Source organism: Saccopteryx leptura, chromosome 10 (assembly GCF_036850995.1).
Source record: "Saccopteryx leptura isolate mSacLep1 chromosome 10, mSacLep1_pri_phased_curated, whole genome shotgun sequence".
Classification (NCBI taxonomy): Eukaryota; Metazoa; Chordata; class Mammalia; order Chiroptera; family Emballonuridae; genus Saccopteryx; species Saccopteryx leptura.
The window spans coordinates 49,733,645-49,754,582 of record NC_089512.1 but is presented as its reverse complement, the minus strand read 5'-3'; the positions used below and the strand labels follow the sequence as shown (position 1 = coordinate 49,754,582).

Sequence of the window (20,938 nt, the reverse complement as noted above, 5' to 3'; positions counted from 1 at the left end):
CATGACCTGAGTCCCACCTCCATGCAAGTCAGCACCTTGCCCTGCTTCCCCAGGAACCACTTTCTACCTTTGTCCCAGAAACTTCTCATCACTGTTTCCTAGGCCTCCCTGCCAAAGTCAGGAGGGGTCTTCACAGTATCAGACCAGAATCCCTCCTCCTATAGTTCATCCCAAAATGCTACATGTTGGTAGTTTTAAGCAGTAATGAATAAGGTCCCTGCCACAATGTGTCTTGTCAGCTGCGGAAAGCAAACACTCCTAGCCTTCCCTCTGAGTCATGTACAGAATTCTTGGGTATGTATGCCTGTCTGTTTTATTCTGGACAGGAAGCAACCGCTTCTATGATAATATCGAAGACATGATTGGCTACCGACCATTGTCACTCATTAAATGGTGCTGGAAGGTTGTGACCCCCGGGATCTGTGCGGTAAGGGCCCACCAACCCATCCACTTTTCTACTCCAGAGCCTCAGACCTAGCCCAGCTGGGACTGAGGAGGTGACATCATCTGGGTGATCCTGACACCTGGGTTGGTTTTATGGGGACAGTCTCTGGGCTTGGTGAGGGAGGGGCCTCCCTGAGATCCCAGCTCTGCCACCAGCTTGCTATGTGACTATAAGCAAGTCACCTCCCTTCTCAGAGCCTCGAATTCTATCTGCAAAGTGGGCAGCTGTGACCCTACTCTGCGGGGGCCCAGGATCACTTCGGTGACATTTGGCTTTGTTAACTACAAAAGCGGCACAACTGAGGGTTAGGTAGGGGCTCACACTCTGCCCTCAGACCAGACCATAGAGTCAGAGGCCTTTGTGAGTGATGTTTAATTAAAACACAACCCATTGCTCTTCTTGGCAACGGAAGTATCTCAAAGCATCTTCACAAAACATTGTAGATGCTTTGAAACCAATCCTAAGAAGTAGCTAGGAAAAATAAAAATTCCTGACTAGGCAGAAGCTGGGAATGAGGCTCCTGGGTGCGGTCAGGGAGTCACTGCCCAGTGAGGTCCCAGTATCTGTGGGGACCCTTTTCCTGTGTGTCTGATGCCAGGGGGGGGGGGGACAGGCCTGAGACTCTTTTGGACCAGGACAGAGCCTTGTGTCTTCAAGGCCATCACATGGGGTAGATCCTCTCTGCTCCTGGCCTCCTGTACACTGGCCCCAGGGACCTTTCCCTGTCTCTCTACAGGGCATCTTCATCTTCTTTCTGGTCAAGTATAAACCCCTCAAGTATAACAACGTCTACACCTACCCTGCCTGGGGCTACGGCATCGGCTGGCTCATGGCCCTGTCCTCCATGCTCTGCATCCCCCTCTGGGTCTGCATCAAACTGTGGAAGACAGAGGGGACGCTGCCCGAGGTGAGACAGGGAGGAGGGGTTGGCACGAGAGGCTCAAGGTGCAGGGTGGGGCTTGGCTCTGCCTTCGGGCATGCTGGTGAGCAGGGTTGAGTCCATGGGTGCCTCTCTGGGTCTCAGTTTCCTCAGCTGGACAATGGGTCTGATGAGAACAGGCCCCCACGTGTCTCTCAGGGAAAGTTGTGGCCAGATTCTCCTTGACAGGTGTCCATCTTGACCACTATGTAGAGGCATCTGTGTGAGGCCACAGGGTTGAGCCTGCTTCTCTGAGTTCAGCCTCAGCTTCCTCATCTGTAAAATGGGAACAGTGGCAGTCCTTAACTTAACAGAGGTTTTTGTAAGAATTCACTGAGTTCATGTAGGGAAAGCACTTAGACCAGGACCTGAAATAGAGAGTGATCAAGTGTTCGCTCTCTCTGTTCTGTTAATGCATTGAGGACCCCATTCCCAGGGCAGAGGAAGAGGAGCTGACATTAAGGGACTGACACCCATCCTATGTCAGGGCCCTGTGGGTTCTCTACATGCTGTGTATCCTTTAGTCCCCAGAACAAACCAAGGTGCTGGCATTGTTTTTGCATTTAATAAGTCGAAAAACTAAGCTCAGAGAAATGTTCATTCAACCAAAAATTAGTGTCACACAGCAAAAAATTAGCAAGCCAAAGTTTTATTGTGATGTAATCGATATACATTGTATTAGTTTCATGTGTACAACATAGTAGTTAAATATTTGTATATATTTTGTGAACTGATCACTACAATAAATCTAGTTAACATCCATCAACACATAGTTTTTTTTTTCTTGTGATGAGAACTTTTAAGCTCTACTCTCTTATCAACTTTCAAATATACAATACAATATTATTAACTAGTTACCAAGCTGTATATTACATCCCCAGGACCTATTTATAATTGAAAGTTTGTAACTTTTGAACCCCTTCAGCCATGTTGCCCACATGCTAATGTGGCCTCCATATTTGTGAACTAGGTTGTTTGTTTTATTTTTTTAGATTTTACATATAAGTAAAATCATACGGTATTTGTCATCTACTGTCTGACTTATCTCAGTTAGCATAATGCCCTCAAGGTCCATCTATGTGGTCACAAATGGCAAAATTTCTTTTTTTATGGCTGGCTAATATTCCTGTGTGTGTATGTGTCTCACAAATTCTTTACCCATTCATCCACTGATGTACACTTAGGTTATTTAGGGTACTTCCATGTCTTAGCTTTTGTAAATAATGCAGTGACGATCATCAGTTGCATACATCTTTCTGAGCGAGGCTATTTCTTTTCTTCAGATAAATACCCAGAAGTGGGATTGTTAGATCATATAAGTATTTCTATTTTTAATTTTTTGAGGAAACTCCATACTATTTTCCATAGTAGAAACCAAAAATTTTAAAACAATTGTATTGAAATATATTTAAATATGATAAAGTTCACCCATTTGGGGTGTACAAGTCAATAATGTTTTAGTAACTTTTAGCGTAGGGCATTTATCACCACACATCAGTTTTAGAACACTGTCATCATCCTAATAGGATCTCACATGTCCATTCACAGCTAACCCTGTTCCCACAGCCAGAGACACCCACGAATCTCCTTTTTTCCCCGTGGATTTGCCTGTTCTGGACACTTCCTCTCAGTGGAGTGGTACAGTATGTGGTCTCTCAGTGGCAGAATGAATTACAACCCAAGCTGTCTAATTCCAGAGTGCTCACTCTCTGTTTATCATCCTTTCCCACCTGCTGGCAGATCAGATGGTTTGAGTCAGTTTCTCACTCATTTAGCAAACTGCAGTGTGCCAGACACTGTTCTAAGCCATTTGCAAACACTGAGCCACTTAATCCTCACAGCAGTCCTGTGAGGTGGAGGCTCTTACTGTCCCCATTTCACAGATGAGGAAGCAAGAGCACAGAGAAGTGGAGCAACTTGCCCAAGGGAACACAGCCGGTGAAGTAGGAACTCTGGAGTCTGTGCTGTTATCCTCTGAGCTTTATGGCCTCGTTCCTCTGCTGGACTAGCCGCACTCTGTTGCAAGGGCCTGTCTCTGCCCCATCATTGTACCCCAGGGATCTTAGGGGTTGACATGGTCTTCCAGGACAAGGTCAGAGGGAGGTGGGACTGGGTGTGTGTGTGCAGACACCCAAATGTGATTGCCTGCTCAGAATCAGCTTCCTTATCCTGTCTGCCCACCAAGGGGACTGGGCTCCAGAAAAAGCTATGCATCCAGCCAGAAGGAGCAAGCCTGCTTGTGCTCCCAGAGCAAGTCAGGCTCCTTGGCACCTGCAGGCAATGTAGGTCAGGGCAGTTGGTTAATTCTGATTTGGGACCAAACATATTCAATGGGGAGTATATCTGCATCTCTAACACCTTAGCCACTGCAGGCCCCTGCCCAAACTTTCATGGCCTTTGGAATTCAGAAATGCCAGTGTTTCCCTGAGAATCCTCCAGGGAGTCTGTCAGGCCTGGTGTGGAGGAGGAGGGAGGAAGGAAGGGCTCTGTGCTGAGCCCCCTCCGTCTCCCTAAGCTCACACACCTGCCTGCACAGAGAGCAGGGCTTATTAAAGATGGCAAAGCCTCTGGAAGTGGGCAGATCTGGTTGCCACTCCTTCCTTGCTGGGAGAACTTGTGTCTACCAGTTAATCTACCTCCATTCCCAGAAGGGTCTGCCAACTGACAGGAAGGATCTGGGTGAGAAAATGGAGTCAGTGGTCCCTACCTCAGAGAATGGCTGTGGATAGACATTCTGTGCTAATCGGTGGCTAAGTCAACTAACCTGAGCTTTCAGATAATCCTAGAAAGCAGGTACCTTTGTTATCCCCCTTTGATGCATGAGGAAAGTGAGGCACAGAGAGGTTAAGTTTCTTTCCTCAGATCTGGGGTTCAAACCATACACCTGGCTCCCAAGCCCGTGCTCTTAACCTCTGTCCTGTGTTTAGAGCCTAGTGCCATGCCTGGCACACAGGAGGTGTTCAGCACAGAGTCTGCCTGTTAATCCCACTTGAGCAATGTAGGTTCAGCCTCTTAGGCATGGCAGGACCTGAAAGAGAAAACAGAACCCTTATCATGAGAAATCAGTCACCCAAAAGTCTCCCCAGCCTTCCTGGGGAAAGGGTTTATGCCCAGAAAAGACCTCTTAAAACCTGGCCTGGTGTCTTCTCCAGAGGGAACCAGAGGTGCACACAGGAAGCTGAGGTGGGATCCTGAGGCAGGGCTGCAGCAGCACGGGTGAGTGTCAGGAGTCTGCCCGTGGCCTCCACTTCCTCATCAGTATAGTGGGGACGATAGCCAGTCCATCCGTGCCCAGCCCGGTGCTGGCTACTTTACATGGTGGTGTTGGCTATGGCTGTGAGCACTGGTGTTAGTGAGTGTTTGTACCTTCAAGTTGCAGCCCAGGGAGCACATGGCACACATCACACGTTCCCCTAGGTGGTGACAGCATGATGGCCTCCCTTTTGTGGGACAGGCTTCGAGTTATCCAGCAATCATATAACAGCCCTAGAGGAGCCTTAGCTCTCCCTCACCACAGCTCTGCCAGAAGGTGCTATTATCCCATTTCACAGATGAGGAAAACAGCTCACAGAGGTTACATGACTTGCCCAACTCAGACAGTGAGTGGTCACTCAGCAATTCAGACTCCAGCTGCCCTGTCTCTACCAGAGGGAACAGATGGAGCTGTTGACCCTGAGAGCTTGCTAATCCTAGTCACCTGCAGTAGGCCAGGTACAGGCTGAGCGCTTCAACATCTCCTTAACTCCTCACCAAATGCTGGGAGTAGCTATCTCCACTGTCCCCATTCTCCAGAAGTGGAAACTGAGGCCAATTGATCATCCAGGACAGAGCCGTAAGGAGCAGAGCTGGAGCCTGGACCTTACTCTGGTGACCCATGCCCCCTGTCCCCGTGTTCACTGTGAGGCTGGAAGAGGCCATGGCAGGCCCCAGGCCCCTGGCAGTCGCTCTCAGACAGCTCTTTTCCTCTCCAATCACCTAGAAATTCCGGAAGTTGACAACCCCCAGTGCGGATCTGAAAATGAGGGGCAAGCTTGGGGCAGGCCCACGGACGGTGATGGTTAATGACTGTGACACCAAACTCAAGGGCGATGGGACCATTGCAGCCATCACAGAGAAGGAGACGCACTTCTGAGCGTCCACCTGCCACCTCGGATGCCTCTGCTTCCTTCTCCGTCCTCGTGTGTACAAATGAATACCTGAGAAACGTACTTCACCTAATGATAGAGGCTTGCTCGTTTTGCACATGACTTATTAACCAGTTAATTTTAAGGTGGCTGTGTACACTCTGGTTTAAAGCCACATTCCCCTCCTCGCCCCCAATTATCATGTAAGTAACCTTATGAAGAGTTAATACTGTACAGGAACTAGCAGTATCTTCTTGTGCTAGGACAGTTTTAACCAGTGTTTTCTAGCAGTTGAGAAGAAATGTATCATATGGTCAAACTTTTACACTCGGGCTGTGGGCAGGTGGGGTGGGAGCGATGCCTGTCCTCCTCTTGTCAGCCTTTTAACCAACCCGTCCATGTCCCATGTTTGTCCCCGACCATTGTTGCCATCTGGCTTCCACACCCTCGGGGGTGGGGGCACTTCTCCTTCAAACCCACCCTTTCCCATCCCCAACCTCTTAGCAGTGGGTTTGCAGACAGCAAGGCTATGTCAGAGAAGAAAAAGTCCCACCAGACAAAGGACTCTTGGATTGCAGGCGCCCATCCACCCGGATCCTACTAAGTGACCTTGGGCACTCCCTTCTTCTCCATGGGCCTCAGTTTTCCCTGTCTCTTAAATGGGAGGGCTGGATCAGGTAATGTCAAAGTCCTTTCCAGCCTGGCAGCATCCCTTGGGGATTCCTGCTCATGCCTCACTGGCTTGCAGACCTGCCATTCATCTTGGAATCTTCTGAAGACTCTCAGGCAGTTTTCTGTATACCCACCTCCTGCTGCATGTTTTAAGTCAAGTATATCATGGAAGCAATGTGGTGGTGATGGGTGTTTTCCCCAAAACTCGAGTTTGATTTCATTCGTGAGCAGTTTGTTCTCTGGAAACCAGCCAGGTCCTGGCCCCCACGTCTGTCTCCTCCTGGTCAGTCTGCTCTGGTCCTCAGATCTGCCTCTCCATCCTCAGTGGAGCTGGCTGGCGTTACCTGGGCACTGGTTTTTAGGCTTAGGAAGCAGCCTCTGTTCTGCTTGTACCTGTTTGTCCTGCCGCTGTCCAGCCAGGATCTGCATTGTAGGACTTCCCACCAGCCTGCCAGGGGAAGGAGCTATAGGCAGGCTTGGAGCCTGGTTTCATCCTCTGGCCCCTTCTTCATGCCCCTACCATGTCTTCTCCCTCTGCCTGTCCCAGGCGGGCCCTCCTCTCTCCCACCATCCTGATACCTCTCAATTCTCTCCCATACTTCTTGTCACCAGCAGAACCTTGTCACCAGCAGAAGCTTCTTCCCTACCTTTTTTTAAGGAGCCATCCCACCTTCATCTTTCCCAGGGTACTGAGAAGCCTCAGCGCTTACTGGAGAGGAGACTGGGCTCCCTGTTCCTCCTTGGTGCAGTCCTGGGTCTGGGAGGAGGCTGGCTCGCTTCAGACCTCTCTGGCTGACATCTCTCTCTGTCTGTCTGTCTGTCTCTCTCTCCTTTTTCTTTGATTGGATTTGACATCGAACCTCTGCCTTAGATTCTGAGTCATTTGAGGACAGGGAAGGTGTATTCTTTATCCCTTTCCTTTATGTTCCCAATTTTATTTGGTGGAAATGCAAGCTTTGTCCAAACCAAGGCTTTAGTTGTCTGTAATGAACCTGTGTATTTGATTCACCCGAGTTCCCAAACTCCCAGCTTCTTTGCTATGGGCAGCTCCCCCCTTCACTCGCGTTTGCTAGAAGGGATGTCCAGCACCACCCAGGCAGGCTGGACGCCTGGTTCTGGTCCCCCTTTTGCACACACTGCCCAGGTCTGCCTGGTCTCTCCATGAGCTCTTTGATCTGGAGGACCCAGGAAATGAACCCAGGAAGATAAGGGCTCAGCTGAGCGCCCTGCTCCTGTCCATTCTTGTCTGCTCTTCTCCCAACAGGTCCTGGGGAGGGCAGCTCCCCGCTGCTGCTGCTACTCGCTCTCCCGCACGGCTCTGACAGATGCGCAGCCCACACCCCCACTCGGCATGCACTGCATTGTACAGACATGCGGCACTCACCACGTCACTCACTTAACACTACTAACGGGACAGGGCGGAGGGAGGACCTTTGTTCTTTTTTTTTTTTTTTTTTTTTTTTGTAATTTCTTACTAGTGTTTGGGTAACTGTGGGGGGTGGGGAGGGAAATGTGGGGGTGGGAAACATCATTGTGAAGACTTTTTTGATATCCATTAGAAACAATACATCCTTTCTGAGATATTTACAATATTATTAAAAATGAAAAAGGTTGTACTGTTTTTGCATAATGAACGTTTTTATTGGGTATTCAAAAGGCATACGATTGTCTGCTTACTCATTTTTAAAAATTAAAGGAATGAACAAACTATATATGGTTGTTCCCAGCAAAGTGGTATTCATTGGGTTTTTCTTCCTGGTTTTTTTTTTTTTTTTTTTTTTTTTTTGTATTTTTCTAAAGCTGGAAATGGGGAGAGACAGTCAGACAGACTCCCGCATGCGCCCGACCGGGATCCACCCGGCACGCCCACCAGGGGCAAAGCTCTGCCCTCCAGGGGGCGATGCTCTGCCCCTCCAGGGCATCGCTCTGTCGCGACCAGAGCCACTCTAGCGCCTGGGGCAGAGGCCAAGGAGCCATCCCCAGCGCCCGGGCCATCTTTGCTCCAATGGAGCCTTGGCTGCGGGAGGGGAAGAGAGAGACAGAGAGGAAGGGGGGGGTGGAGAAGCAAATGGGCGCTTCTCCTATGTGCCCTGGCCGGGAATCGAACCCGGGTCCCCCACACGCCAGGCCGACGCTCTACTGCTGAGCCAATTGGCCAGGGCCTCTTCCTGTGTTTTATAACCTCTGTGAGCATCTCGATTTCTTATTTGGATGTTGCAGTCTCAACATGGGATAACAAATTAGAAACACTTGGGTGTTGCAGGAGGCCATACATTCTTTTGTGTATTTGCTGTGCATTGAATGTTTACTGTGTGCTAAGTGCTTTGCAAGTTATCTACTTAATCCTCATAACAGCCCCATAAAGAAGGCACTTCCCCCACTTTATTTATTTATTACTTCCCCCACATTACAGATATGGGAAATTGAGGCACAGAAAAGTCAGGCTGTTGGCAGTGGCAAAACTGGCACCAGGTGGCCTGACCTGTGGTGGCGCAGTGGATAAAGCATCAACCTGGAACTCTGAGGTTGCCTGGTTCAAAACCCTGGGCTTACCCAGTCAAAGCACATATGAGAGTTGATGCTTCCTGCTCCTCCCCCGTTGTGTGTCCCTTCTCTCTCTCTCTCTCTCTCTCTCTCTCTCTCTCTCTCTCTCTCCTCTCAAATGAATAAATAAAATCTTTAAATAAAAAAAACTGGCACCAGGTGTTAGACTGGTGGAGTCAGACCAGACCTTGGATCAGCAACCTCAGTCCTTGAGTTCTAGCTAAGAAAGAATTCAGAGCCAACACTTGAACTATAAGGGAAAGTTTATTTAGAAAGCCACAGAGGTAAAAATAAATAAATAAATAAATAAATAAATAAATAAATAAATAAATAAAGTGATTTGTAGAAGAAATGGGCTCAGGAAACAAGTTACAGAGGCAAAAGAAGGGCCCACGAGCTTTGGAGAAAGAAAACAGTACAGTTGAAAGAAGATTGGAGCGGGTGGGTGTGCTCTAGGAGAGAGAGCACGCACTGGGGTCTTGTCTTGAGGGTTCTAAGGGTGGGGATGTTAGGGGAGGGCTCAGGGGAGGACCTCAGTAGAATAGTCATCAGCTTCCCAGGTGTGTCCTTTCAGGTTCGTGGACTCCACTGACTGGTTGGCACACATCGCCGGGCATTAGTCAGTGCAGCTGGTCCTGATGTCAACCATAATGTCACTTGTCTGGTTTTGCCACTTTTCTGGTCCTAGAGCTGAAACACAACTGAGGCACAGATGTATTTTAATGTGAGTCAGAACCTCATTGTCCCGGGGGCTTAATGCTTATGGGCTATTCTCCTGCGCCCTTGTTAGTTTCCCCTCTAAGGGGGTCTAACCCACATGACTAGCACCATGCCAGGGAAGGGTCTGCACTGCATGACCATTGATATGAAAGGTCAGGAGATCTAAACTGCATGACTAAGTAACATGCTAGGAGAGGAAAGGATACTCTGGGTCCAGGTCCTTGTTTCCCCAGTTTCAGTTTTGAAACCTGGGGTTTTCCACCCTGATGACCTTCTGTACCTGGCCAATTGTCCTTGCTCTGCTCATGACTGTCTAACTGCCTACCACAAAGCTACCAGAGTCACGCTACTAGTAAGCAGCAGGACCAGAAAAAGGAGTCAGGTTTGTCTGACCTCAACACCCAGTCTCTTAATCACTGTTCCTTACTGTGTCTTGTGCTGCAAAGCCCCAAAGCAGGCGATGGCCACTTCACAACAGCAACAATAACTGCCAAAAAGCTCATGCCCCTGTCCTTGCAGGTAGCCCTGTATGTCTGAAGCAGGCATGGTGGCATAGAAGAAGAGGACGATGTGGAGCATGTCGCCCAGGGTTGGCTCCTGCACCTGCCAAAGCCAGCTTCAGTTTTCTCATCTCTGAGGATCCTGTGAGCTCCAAATATGAGTGATAAAATTCTGTTATTGTCCTGAATGAATTGTGCCTGAGCTCTAAAAGTTTAGTATTCGCAAACTTAGACAAAAATCTCTAAATTTGTGTCTGAGATTTCCAAAGGGTGGCTCAAGACCACAGAGTGTGTCTTGTCCTGCTAATTGATGATACAGTAAGAGCGCCTATACACAGTGTCTGCTCATTCTTGTCTAGTCAACTCTTTTGCTAAAAATCCCTGATTTCGGATCCACCAGGACCTGTTTTGGTTTCTTACCCTCTCTGAGTTGGTAACATTGGCTCATAGGGGAAGCATCCTACAAAGTTCCAGTATTCAGAAAATATCCGTGACTCCCTAGAGGGTCCCTGCGTACTTCATAACTCCATAGAGGCACAGAGACTAGTGCAATCGTCTGTCTCCTGCCACTATTCCCTCCTTGTCTGAAAGTGTATTGTCTTAAGCAGTTGTCAGCAGCAACACTTGAAGAGGTGGGGTCATGGAAATGTGGGTCTTCGTTGTTCTAGCTGATCTGCCAATTCTTAAACTTACTGAATTGGTAAGATGAGGCATTCATTTACCCAGTAAACCCTACAGGCTGAGTGTTAGCTCAGCAACCCCTGCTGGCCAAGCCTGACTCTGCAGCCTAGCTCTGTTAGGCACTGCAAATAACCAGATGAGAGAGAAGCTCTACAAGTGAAGTCAAAGGTTACTTCAGGCCTGAGAGGTTCTTCTCAGCAGTGTGAGAGAGGATCAGGCCCCAAAGAGCTGGCACTTTCTGCTGAGAGCTTCAAATTTTGTAAAATAGGGTCATGTTCAGCAGGTTTTTTACTGAGAGACTCTACCTGGTTTCATAGCTAGACCTAGGATTGGGGATATTGAGATAAATGGAAGAGCCCCTTTCCTTGAATGTTTCTGCCCTTCTTAGTCGAGAGGACAGATGTCCACACTCCTCTTGATGGCAGTAAGTGCGTGGGGAGAAGCTGTCCCCAGCTTCCTCCAGTTTAAGCTCTGTAGTGTGGCACTGTGCAGGCCTGCCCACTTCTCTAGGCCTGAGGTCAGCCATACGTAGAATGGTAAGAAAATGAGACCCAGGGAGGGAGCATAGCTGGCTGAGGATTCCCCTGGAAGCCCTCTGCCCTTCTGCTTCATACTCAGTCCCCTGCACTGTCCCAGGCTGTTAAAAATCAAATAATCCCTTGTCTTGGGGACCTCGTTGCCCACAAGGGAGGAATTGTTGCCTCTCTTCTCTGCCTCTCTTTTTTAAATAAGGTCCACTTTGTGGGGCATGCTTAGAGAAGGAATGCATGCAGCGCTCTCAGAACCTCCAGGCTAGCTGAAGTGTCAGAACCACCCCCACAAGAAACTGCAGGGGAGAATGTGCCAGGAACCAAGAGCTCAGGTGATGCTAGCGGTAGCAAGAAGAACTGTTTCTTGAGCACCAACTATGTTCCAGGAGTTACGCCTACATTACCTCATAAGAGCCTCGCAGCAAATCTAAGAGGTAAGTGTTGTCAATCTCATTTTTTGTATGAAGGAACTAAGTTTTAGAGACTAAATAAGGTGCCCAAAGAGATATCAAATATACCTCCTGGGAGGTAGAGGAACTACGTAGGACCAGATTTGCTGGGTCTAGATAGAGCTCCCATACTTAACCACCTAACCATGAATGTAGGACTTGAGCTGCACTTTGAGGGATTGGAGAGAGTTTGCCAGGCAGGGAAGGGAACTTGAGGTGAAGGAACAGCCTGAGCAAAGGTAGAGGCCGAAAAATGTCTTTGAAGGAAGAGGGTGGAAATCAAAGTCCACCCCACCCCTGATCTACTTCTATAACCCCTTGTGCAACCTTACCTGCTATGAGGCTGGGGTGGCCCTTCCACAATCTCTTGGTTAGAGCAAGGCTGATCAGGTAAGTTCATGCTCATCAGGGATGGCACCTGGTGTAGGCTGGCACAGAAAAGGTGCTCCATGGGGCAGCAGATTTAATCAAGAAGTACCCTGCTGGCTCCAGAGTGGGGAGCCATGAGGAAGGGAATAAATAAACACTGAAAACTTACCCAGTATTGGCAATCATGCTGGGCCTTTTCATGTGTCACCTTGCCCTCAGTCACCCTATGGGTTGATGTGTTCACATTTTACCAGTGAGGAAACGGGCCCAGAGAAGCAGAGCTTGCTGCCCAGGGTCCTGGAGCTGGATAGCAGGTGAGCTGTGGTAGCAGGCCCAGGAGTCTCTGGCTTCAAGGCTCATGCATATTCCACAGATAACTTTTCGAAGTCACCACATGCCACCATGGCCATCAGGATTGTTGGGTCACTCAAGGCCATGGAGCAATGGATGGTGGTAGAGGCTACCCATAGGGAAGGTCTTCAGGAGACTTGAAATACCTTTGTTGACACTATGAACCTCTGAAAGCCTGCATAGTTCCTTAGAAATGATATGCACCACTAGGGTTCACTGAGATGGACAAGGAGGTATTTGGGGCCAGGGAGAGGCATTGAGGGTGGAAGAGACCCTTGGGACCCCTAGAGACCTGAAAGGTCCTAGAGACCTAGTAGAATTGTGAGGAGCCTCAGGAGGTGGTAGGGTCCCTGGGACTTGTGAGGGGTTGAACTCACTAGACGGTGGGTATGAGAGTTGTAGGGGACCACTGGGAAGAATGAAGGGTCATTGGGGAGCACTCAGAGTCAGAGGGCCATCAAGAGTTGTAAAAAGTATTAGGGCCCTTGTCCTTGTTGGGGGCATTGGAGCCATAAAGGGTTCTAGGGGGTCCTTGGGGTCACCTTATGTGAAGTGTAATCCTGAAGAGCACCCTGCAGAATGCAGCCTTGAGAAAAGAGCAGCAGGTGAGGAGGGTGCTTGGGAATGCTTCCAGACGTGGGGCTACAGACAGTGGAGTCTACGTGAATGTGAATGCGGTAGGGAGTGCCCAACCAGAATCGCAGACCACAGAGGCAGCAGGCCAGCTGGAGGACTTCATAACCTTGACCTATTGAAAGTGAAGCTCTTCGAGAGAATACCCATCTGCATGTGTCAGACCAATTCTAGCCAACACTTGACTTTTCTCATTCTCCCAGGAATTTTCTCTTCGTTTCTTTTGCATCTCTTTCCAAATCCAGCCATCTCTGGACCGCAAAGGCTCTTGTAGCCTGGTCTGAAAAAGAATAATTTGGGCCCTGTCAGAGAAAGGTGACTTAGGAGAGCCTGATCTATGGGAGCCCCTGGTCAGATAGTGGACAGGGTGTCAGAGGAAACAGTAGAGCAAAGGCAAGTATCATTTACTGATCACCCTAGAGTATCATTTATTGAGTAACCTACCATGCATCTGGGTTTGTATCAGATATTAGCCTCAAAACAACCCCAGCCACTGTGATTTATTCTCATTTTTCAGATGTGGAAAAGACTGGGAGAGGTAGGTGCAGGAATTTGCCCAGTGTCACACAGTCTGAGCTGGAATTCAAAGCTGGGTGTAACAAACCCAGAGACCTTGGTTTTCTTCTCTCTATACCAGGTGGTTTTGCTCTTGTCTCTAGGAGGGAAGAATGACTCCCTGGGGATCCCTCTCATCCTCACTGCCCTCCTACCCAGTCAGACAGGCTCTAGTGGAGGCAAATCTGTCACCAGGTGGTGCTGTTGCTAAACCCAAGCCCCCGCCCTGTGGGCCAGGCTCTGACCAGTGAGGTCAGAACTGGAGCTATGACAGGAAGTTGAAACTACAGGGTCCAGGATGCCCAGATGAGGACAAAGAGTCTGTCCTTGACAAAAACGCGCAATTTACCCATCTCACCCAGCCCCAGCCCCAGCTCCTGTTTGCAGCACAACCCCAACACCAGACACGCCTGCGTTCAACTCCCCCACTCACCTTTATATTCCAAAAAATTAAATCAGTGAAGCTATTTTTTTAAATCCTCTTACTACCACTGAGAGGTTGGTTACTGGCTATGTGGCCTTAGGCAAATGACTTCATCTCTCTGACTTCAGTTTCCTCATCTGTGCAGACGGACAGAATAAGCCCCTCTGGCAGGGACGTCGAGAGGGTTAAATGAGTCAATGCTGTGCCCAAGTGTCTCTGGCACCTACAACGTGGTTCTTGTTGCATGTCAGTCACTCTTCTCAGGACAAGAGGCATAAGGGCCCTGGCCAATGTCAGGAGACCTGCATCCTGGTTCTGAGCTCTCTGTGTGCCTTGGACAAAATCACTTCGCCTCCCTGGGCCTCAGTTTCCTCATTGTAAAATGGGACTAATCACAGGAACTCTCTCTTTTGGTTATTATGAGAACTGAATGAGATAGTGGCTATATGACATTTGTTTTATAGAGCTCCAAATAATCAGGAAAATGATTATTGACAATATTTTTATTAAAGGATTCCAAGTGATGTGGTTAGATAAAAATCCAAATGGTGGTAAGGCATGAGAAGCACAGGGCAGCCCCTCAGCGCTGACTAGGCACGTGAGACAGGCTGTGGGTTTTGCTCTGACTATGTGCCTGAAGTAACAGAGGCCCAGTCAGCCAGACACACTAACTGGGTACCTGCCCTGACTCCCCCCAGTCCCTACCTTCCTCCATCTACCTGTCCTGCCTCCAACCCATTTGGACACAAAAATCTAGAACAATGAGAAGGCCAAATGCTGAAATGCAAATGATGATTTTCTCTGAGGAGGGAGGTTGGGCTGATTTCTATTTTTTCCCTTTTCTCTATACCATCTAATTTTTCTTTAACAAAGAACATTTGCTTTTATATTCCAAAAAATAAAATCAATAAAGCTATTTTTAAATTCCTTTTCTTACCATTGAGAAGTTGGTTGCAAATGAAGGCCAGTGGGGAGTGAAAAATGATTCTCCTGTGGTTGGAAGGAATGGCAAGAGGAAGAAGGGAAGGAGGTGTTGCCACTGCAAGCATCCCCTCTGTCTCCCCTGTGGGATCCAGGCATGCCAGGAGCTGAGCTCAGGATGAGGGAGAAGCAAATGGAGCAGGTTTCCTCATCTGGGCCATATGATTCTCCATAGCATTTATGGGCATTCCAGCAGCTTCAAGCTTGTCACAGGCGGCTTATCACAGCTGTTTGAGGAGAGAAGGAAGCAAATATGCAAGGCAGGCATACTTTGTTGAGGGCTGAGTTTCTGCTGATTACTGCCACCCCTTGTTTCTCATCAAGCTCCCCCTCCGACCCACATACACACATCCACTGAGGGAGCTGCGGTTATTAGTCCAATGTTCAGGGAGAAAAATAAGGTGTGCACTTGTATGTTGACTGCCTTCTGGATATCTTTTGGGGGGGTGTCTGTTGGGTCAATTCAAACTCAATTTTGCCAATTCATCTCCCAAGTCCCACTCCTGCCAGTCTGCTCATTCTTATTTCAATAAATGACACCATCATCCAACCAGTTCTTCATTCAGCAAATATTGATCACTCACTATAACCCTGCCCTCATGGAGCTTGTGTTCTGGTGATGGACAATAGACATTTTACAAAGTAAAAATATATAGTATAACAGAAGATAATAAGTGGTCTGGCTGAAAATAAAGTAGGACAAAGGTATAGAGAGGGCCAGGGAGTATGAGGTAGCATTAGAATTTTAAATATGATGGGCAGGGAAGGCCTCACTGAGAAGGTGAGGGAGGGAACCTATGGCTATCTGGGGAAGAGCATTTCAGGCAGCAGAAACAGCATGTGCAAAGTCCCTGGGGTGAAAGCTTATCTGCAGTGATCCCAGAATAGCTAGGAGTCCAGGGTGGCTAAGCAAAGTAAACAAGGAGGATGTATGGAAAGTGAAGGGAAGATGTGGGCAGATCACGAAGGGTCCGGGAGGCTGGTATAAATGTGAGACGAGGGACCATAGGAATGTTTGAGCAGGAGAGGGACAAAACTCAGGTTCTGTTTTAATAAGTCCCCTCTGGCTGTTGTGGGAGGCTTAAGTGGAAGCAAACAGACCAGTGAGGAGGCTGCTGTAATCCAGGGAAGAGATGATGGTGGGTGGACCAGAGAGAGACAGAGAAGGGGAGATGTGATCAATTCTGGATACATTTGGAAGGTAAACTGACAGGATTTTCTGGTGAATCAGAGGTGAGGTATGAGAGGAGTCAAGGATGACTGAGGTGTGGGGCAAGCAGATCAAGTGAGAAATACTCCTCACTCCCCACATTCTATCAATCAGTGAGTCTCCTTGGCTATTCCTCCAGAAAATCTCTCAAATCCACTCACTTTTCCCCATCCCAGCAATTGGCCTAGACCACCCACTCTCACCCGAGCCTCTGCTGTGGCTCTGCCTGGGCTGTCTGCCGCCTCTTCTCCAATGAGTGCTCCTTTTGTGATGAGGCATTTCACACCTATCAGTGCTCCTGGATGGGCTGACCCAAGCCCGGGAACTGCCCACCTCACTCGCCAACTGCTCTCAAGGAGTTTTCCTTCACCTGAGAGTTTCCACTCCAAAAGGCGATCAAAGGCCACTGGTACAACAGCAGAGGAAATAAATCTGGGTCACTGAAAACCTCACAAAGTCTATCACCCAGCTGTACCTACCTGCCAGGGCCAGCTCCATGTTAACCAACCATCATTCAGAGGAAAAGAAGATGGCAGCCCGAGCTGGCAGGGAAGGCTTCCTGGAGGCAGTGGCAGAGGCTAGGTCTTTGAAGAAACTCAGAGCTTAGTAATTTCAAGTGGGGTCTCTGGTATCTCACAGATGTGGGTTTGAATGCTGGTTCTACCACTTACACCATCTGGGTGACCTTTGGCAAGTCCCTTCACCTGTCTGAGCCTCAATTTACATCATCTGCAAATTCAGATCAATAATCTTCAGGCCTCAGATGTTTGCAAGATCTGGGAGTTCCATTAGCATATTGGCTTAATCTAGGATAATGCCTCCTAACATTCCATAAAAGAAATAGGCACAAGCTTTGGAATCAGATAGACTAGTTTTCCATCAGAGCTCAGCCACTTACCAGCCTAGTGACCTAGGTCAAAGCCCCCATTTCTCTAAGTCTATCTCCTCCCCTACAAAATGGAACCCACCTCTCACAAAAGAAGCAGTTAGTATTAGGTGCCCAGCTAAAGCGCTAAAGAATTTAGACTTCACCTGGAGGCAGCTGGACCCACTGCCTGAAAGTCCCCCTTCCTGGGCTGGGCAGCTGCAGTCCCAATGGCATGTTTTTTATCTCCAAGCCACAGTGGGCTCCGCAGAGCTCACAGTCCCTGGGTAAGGACAAAGAGCTGTTGTTCCTGTGGATCTAAAATTGCTTCCCTCTGATTGCCGCTATACAAACCCAGGCGGCTGCTCGCTTCTCCCATCCAGTTGGGTCTATTTCAAGAACACGCTGATTAGCGCTGATTGCGCCTTGATTATGGCGAGTGCATCACCCAGCCTCCTCCCCAGGCTCCATGGGGAGTCATGTTCCCACTCCATCACAGCCCCCACTGGCACCCAGGGGCCACCAGACCCACAGGTGTGCAGCACACTGGGGCTGTGGTCCTCGTTCGGCATCTACCACTGGTGGGATCTGGGCAGGTCACCTCCCCTCTCCTCAACCTCTAAAACAAAATTCTTCTGTGCTCAAGAAGGCACCCAACAAAACAGTGCCCAGGGAAATGTCATTTTAATGGTAGGCTTTAGACATTGTGGTAAGTCATGATGGGAAAGGACGTTGTTTGGGCAGGGGAAGCAATTCTTCAAAACATGTCATCAAGCACACATATGCAAGTGCACACATATGCACACACACAAATGTGTGTACACGGACACACACAGACTCATAGAGATGGCTCCTGCCTCTGTCTGTACTTGAGGCTGCCCTTGGTGAAGTGGGATTGAACTTTATAACCAGAGCTTCTCAGTTGCCTCGGGCACATTATCATGTGCAAACACCACAGTCATCTTTTGAGGCACATATTTTGTGCCAATGTGCAGGTGAGGACCCCAAGGCTAATGGAGGTGATGTGACTGGCCCAGCATGGACCAAAAACCATCAACAGCAGGCAGGTGTCAGTCTGAGAAAGGGGAATGATTGCTTGGCAACTGTGGGGTCAACCTGAGTGTCTGGCTGGCTGTGTGAGGTTTGGAGTCAGCAACATTCCCTCCCATTCCCCAGACTCAGACCCCACCCCATCTCATGATGGCTGCTGAATGGTGAAGTCAGGATTTGAACCAAGGTTGCTTCAAAGGCAAAGCCTGTGTTTCCCACCACCCCACAGCCCACTCAGTGTTCTTCACCAGGTTGAAGGGAAACCACAAATAGGAACAGTGTATCAGCCATCTGTTACTAGTTATTTCTACTGTGCTAGTTCTCTGTGTGTGGTCCTGGGAAAGGTTTATCTCCCCCCCCCCCAGCCTGTTTCTTCCTTTGTAAAATGGGAGTTTGACTAAGGGTGCCCCAAATTTTAAGCCATTGCCCATGGTGGATAGGCTGTTTCTTGAAATAACCTGGAAGCACATTTTAAAAATAAAAATCTTGACCCCAGCCTTAGGGATCTGAAATTTGTAGGCCTGGGAAGGGTCTAGGAATTTGGGTTTTAAGATACTCTCCAAGTGAAGGTCAGTAGTTTTGTCCGACACCAGTCAGTTCTGACCCCAGGCTCCCTCACATCATGTCCCCAAGCCCCAACCATTCATAAGACCTGTCTGTTCTCTCAAATAGGCCTCCAATCCACCCAGTTCTCTGCTTCCTGCCTCCGGTCCTAGCCCTGATCATCGTTTGCCTGCCATCGTTTGAGGCACAAAATATGTGCCTCAAAAGACTCCCTGTTGCCACTCTGCCCCTCTTTGGTCCATTTCCTTTTTTTCTTTTTCTTTTTTCCCTATAGATGAGTACATTTAATCAAGTTGTGTCCAGAACTAATTCTTCACCTGTGTGATTTTTCACCTCTCTCTCTCTCTCTCTGCCTCCCAACAACCCCACCTTCTAATACCATCACATAGGTCTGCTTCTTTTTTTTAATTCAATTATGTTGGGTTCTTTTTTAGACTCCACATATGTTAGATCATACGTACAGTATTTGTCTTTGATTTACTTCACGTAGCATAATACTCTCTGGTTTCATCCATGTTATCACAAATGGCAAGATTTCATTCCTTTTTGTGTCTGAGTAATATTTCATTATATATATGTATCGCATCTTCATTTATCTATAGGATGTTTTGAAGAATTGCTTCCCCTGGCCCAACTCATTTATCAATGGACATCTAAGTTGCTTCGTATCTTGGTCAATGCTAATAATGCTGCAATGAACATGGGTGCATACATCATTTTAATTAGCGTTTTTTATTTCTTTGGATAAACACACAGAAGTGGAATAGCTGGATTATATGGTAGTTCTATTTTTAATTTTTTGGAGAATCTTCATACTGTTTTCCAGAGTGATTACACCAATTTATAACCCCACCAACAGTGCACAAGGGGTTCCTTTTCTCTACATCCTTGTCAGCACTTCTTTGTTGATTTACTAATGATAGCCATTCTGACAGGTGTGAGGCGATATCTCACTGTGGTTTTAGTTTGCATTTCCCTGATCATCAGTGATGGGGAACGTCTTTTCATGTGTCTTTTGGCCGTCTACATGTTCTCTTGGGAAAATGTCTCTCTGGTTCTCTGCCCATTTTTTTAAATCAGATTATTTGTTTTTTCCATGTTAAATTATATAAGTTGTTTATATATTTTGGGTGTTAACCCCTTATCAGATGTATCATTTGCAAATATCTTCCACTCAGGAGAATGTCCTTTGGATTTTGTTGATGGTTTTTTCTGCTGGTCCATTTTCTTCACAGCAGATTGAAGGATTTTGAAAATATGAACATCAGTGTTCCCCCACCCCCATCTTAAGCCATCAATAACTGCTCATTGCTCCACAGATGGAGACTAAACTTCACACTGTGGCCAATTAAACTCTGCATAGACTGGCTCCTGCCTCCTTTCCAGACTCATTTCATATCACAGTCTCTGTCCCTGAAGTCCCCTGGTCATCTTTCAGATACCAATTTTTGACCCACTATGTGTATGTCCACCAGAGGGCCTTCACATTGCTGTTCTGTTTCCATGGACACCTCTCCCTTTTTCTTCCAGTTAACTCCTGCACATTCATTACATGGAGCTCAAACCTCACTTCATGGAAATATCCTGGGAGGGATTGAGTTGTCCTGATAATAGTAAGCTCCCCATGCAGTGAGGATGCAAAAATATTTTACATATCACCTAACCAGGCAATGGAGCAGTGGATAGAGCATCAGACTGGGATGCGGAGGACTCAGGTTCAAAACCCCCAGGTCACCAGCCTGAGTGCGGGCTCATCTGGTTTGAGCAAGGCTCACCAGCTTGAGCCCAAGGTCGCTGGCTTGAGCAAGGGGTCATTCATTCTGCTGTATTCCCCCAGTCTAGGCATATATGAGAAAGCAATCAATGAACAACTAAGGTGCCACAACGAAGAACTGATGCTTCTCATCTCTCTCCTTTCCTGTCTATCTGTCTCTATCTGTCCCTCTCTCTGTCTTCCTGTCTCTTGTCACACACACACCCAAATACACACACACACACACACACACACACACACACATACACTACATATCTGCTTGGAAGGAGGTCAGGGAGAAGATGTCTCGTTTGGTCTAAAGCCCTAGATCCTTCTTCCTATCAAGGAGAGCTGTAGCATCTGGGGCAAGGGAGTCTTGCCCTCCTGGGGGGTGTGGAGTGAAGGAGCAGAGGAGACCTGACCCTGGTTCCCAGAATGCCAGGCAGTGTAAGCAAAGGCCTGTTGGCAGCAGCAGGGCCTCCAGAGCTCTGGCAAAGAGACTGGGATTCTCATTAGATTCTGCCCTTGGTCCCTGGTCCCGAGGCAGTGCCCATAGTGCAACAATTCGCCTGGACTCCTGGTTGGTAGGCAGTTGAAAC

General features: G+C 48.1%; 1 protein-coding gene and 1 long non-coding RNA gene across 2 annotated transcripts in view; one reads left to right on the top strand and one right to left on the bottom strand.

Annotated features, from left to right (window-relative positions):
* Window positions 1-7,033, top strand: part of SLC6A11 (solute carrier family 6 member 11) — a 125,439-nt gene extending 118,406 nt beyond the window's left edge. The window contains exons 12-14 of the mRNA XM_066350729.1: window positions 327-427; window positions 1,182-1,352; window positions 5,344-7,033. Of these exons, the coding sequence (XP_066206826.1) occupies window positions 327-427; window positions 1,182-1,352; window positions 5,344-5,496 (425 nt within the window). The 3' untranslated portion in view covers window positions 5,497-7,033. The remainder of the gene's footprint in view (window positions 1-326; window positions 428-1,181; window positions 1,353-5,343) is intronic.
* Window positions 7,034-12,584: 5,551 nt separating this feature from the next.
* Window positions 12,585-17,225, bottom strand: LOC136382292 (uncharacterized). Its single transcript, XR_010747227.1, has 3 exons — window positions 17,140-17,225; window positions 14,854-15,124; window positions 12,585-13,217 (listed from the first exon to the last, which is right to left on the bottom strand). It is a non-coding gene; the product is annotated as an uncharacterized lncRNA (long non-coding RNA).
* Between the last annotated feature and the right edge of the window lie 3,713 nt (window positions 17,226-20,938).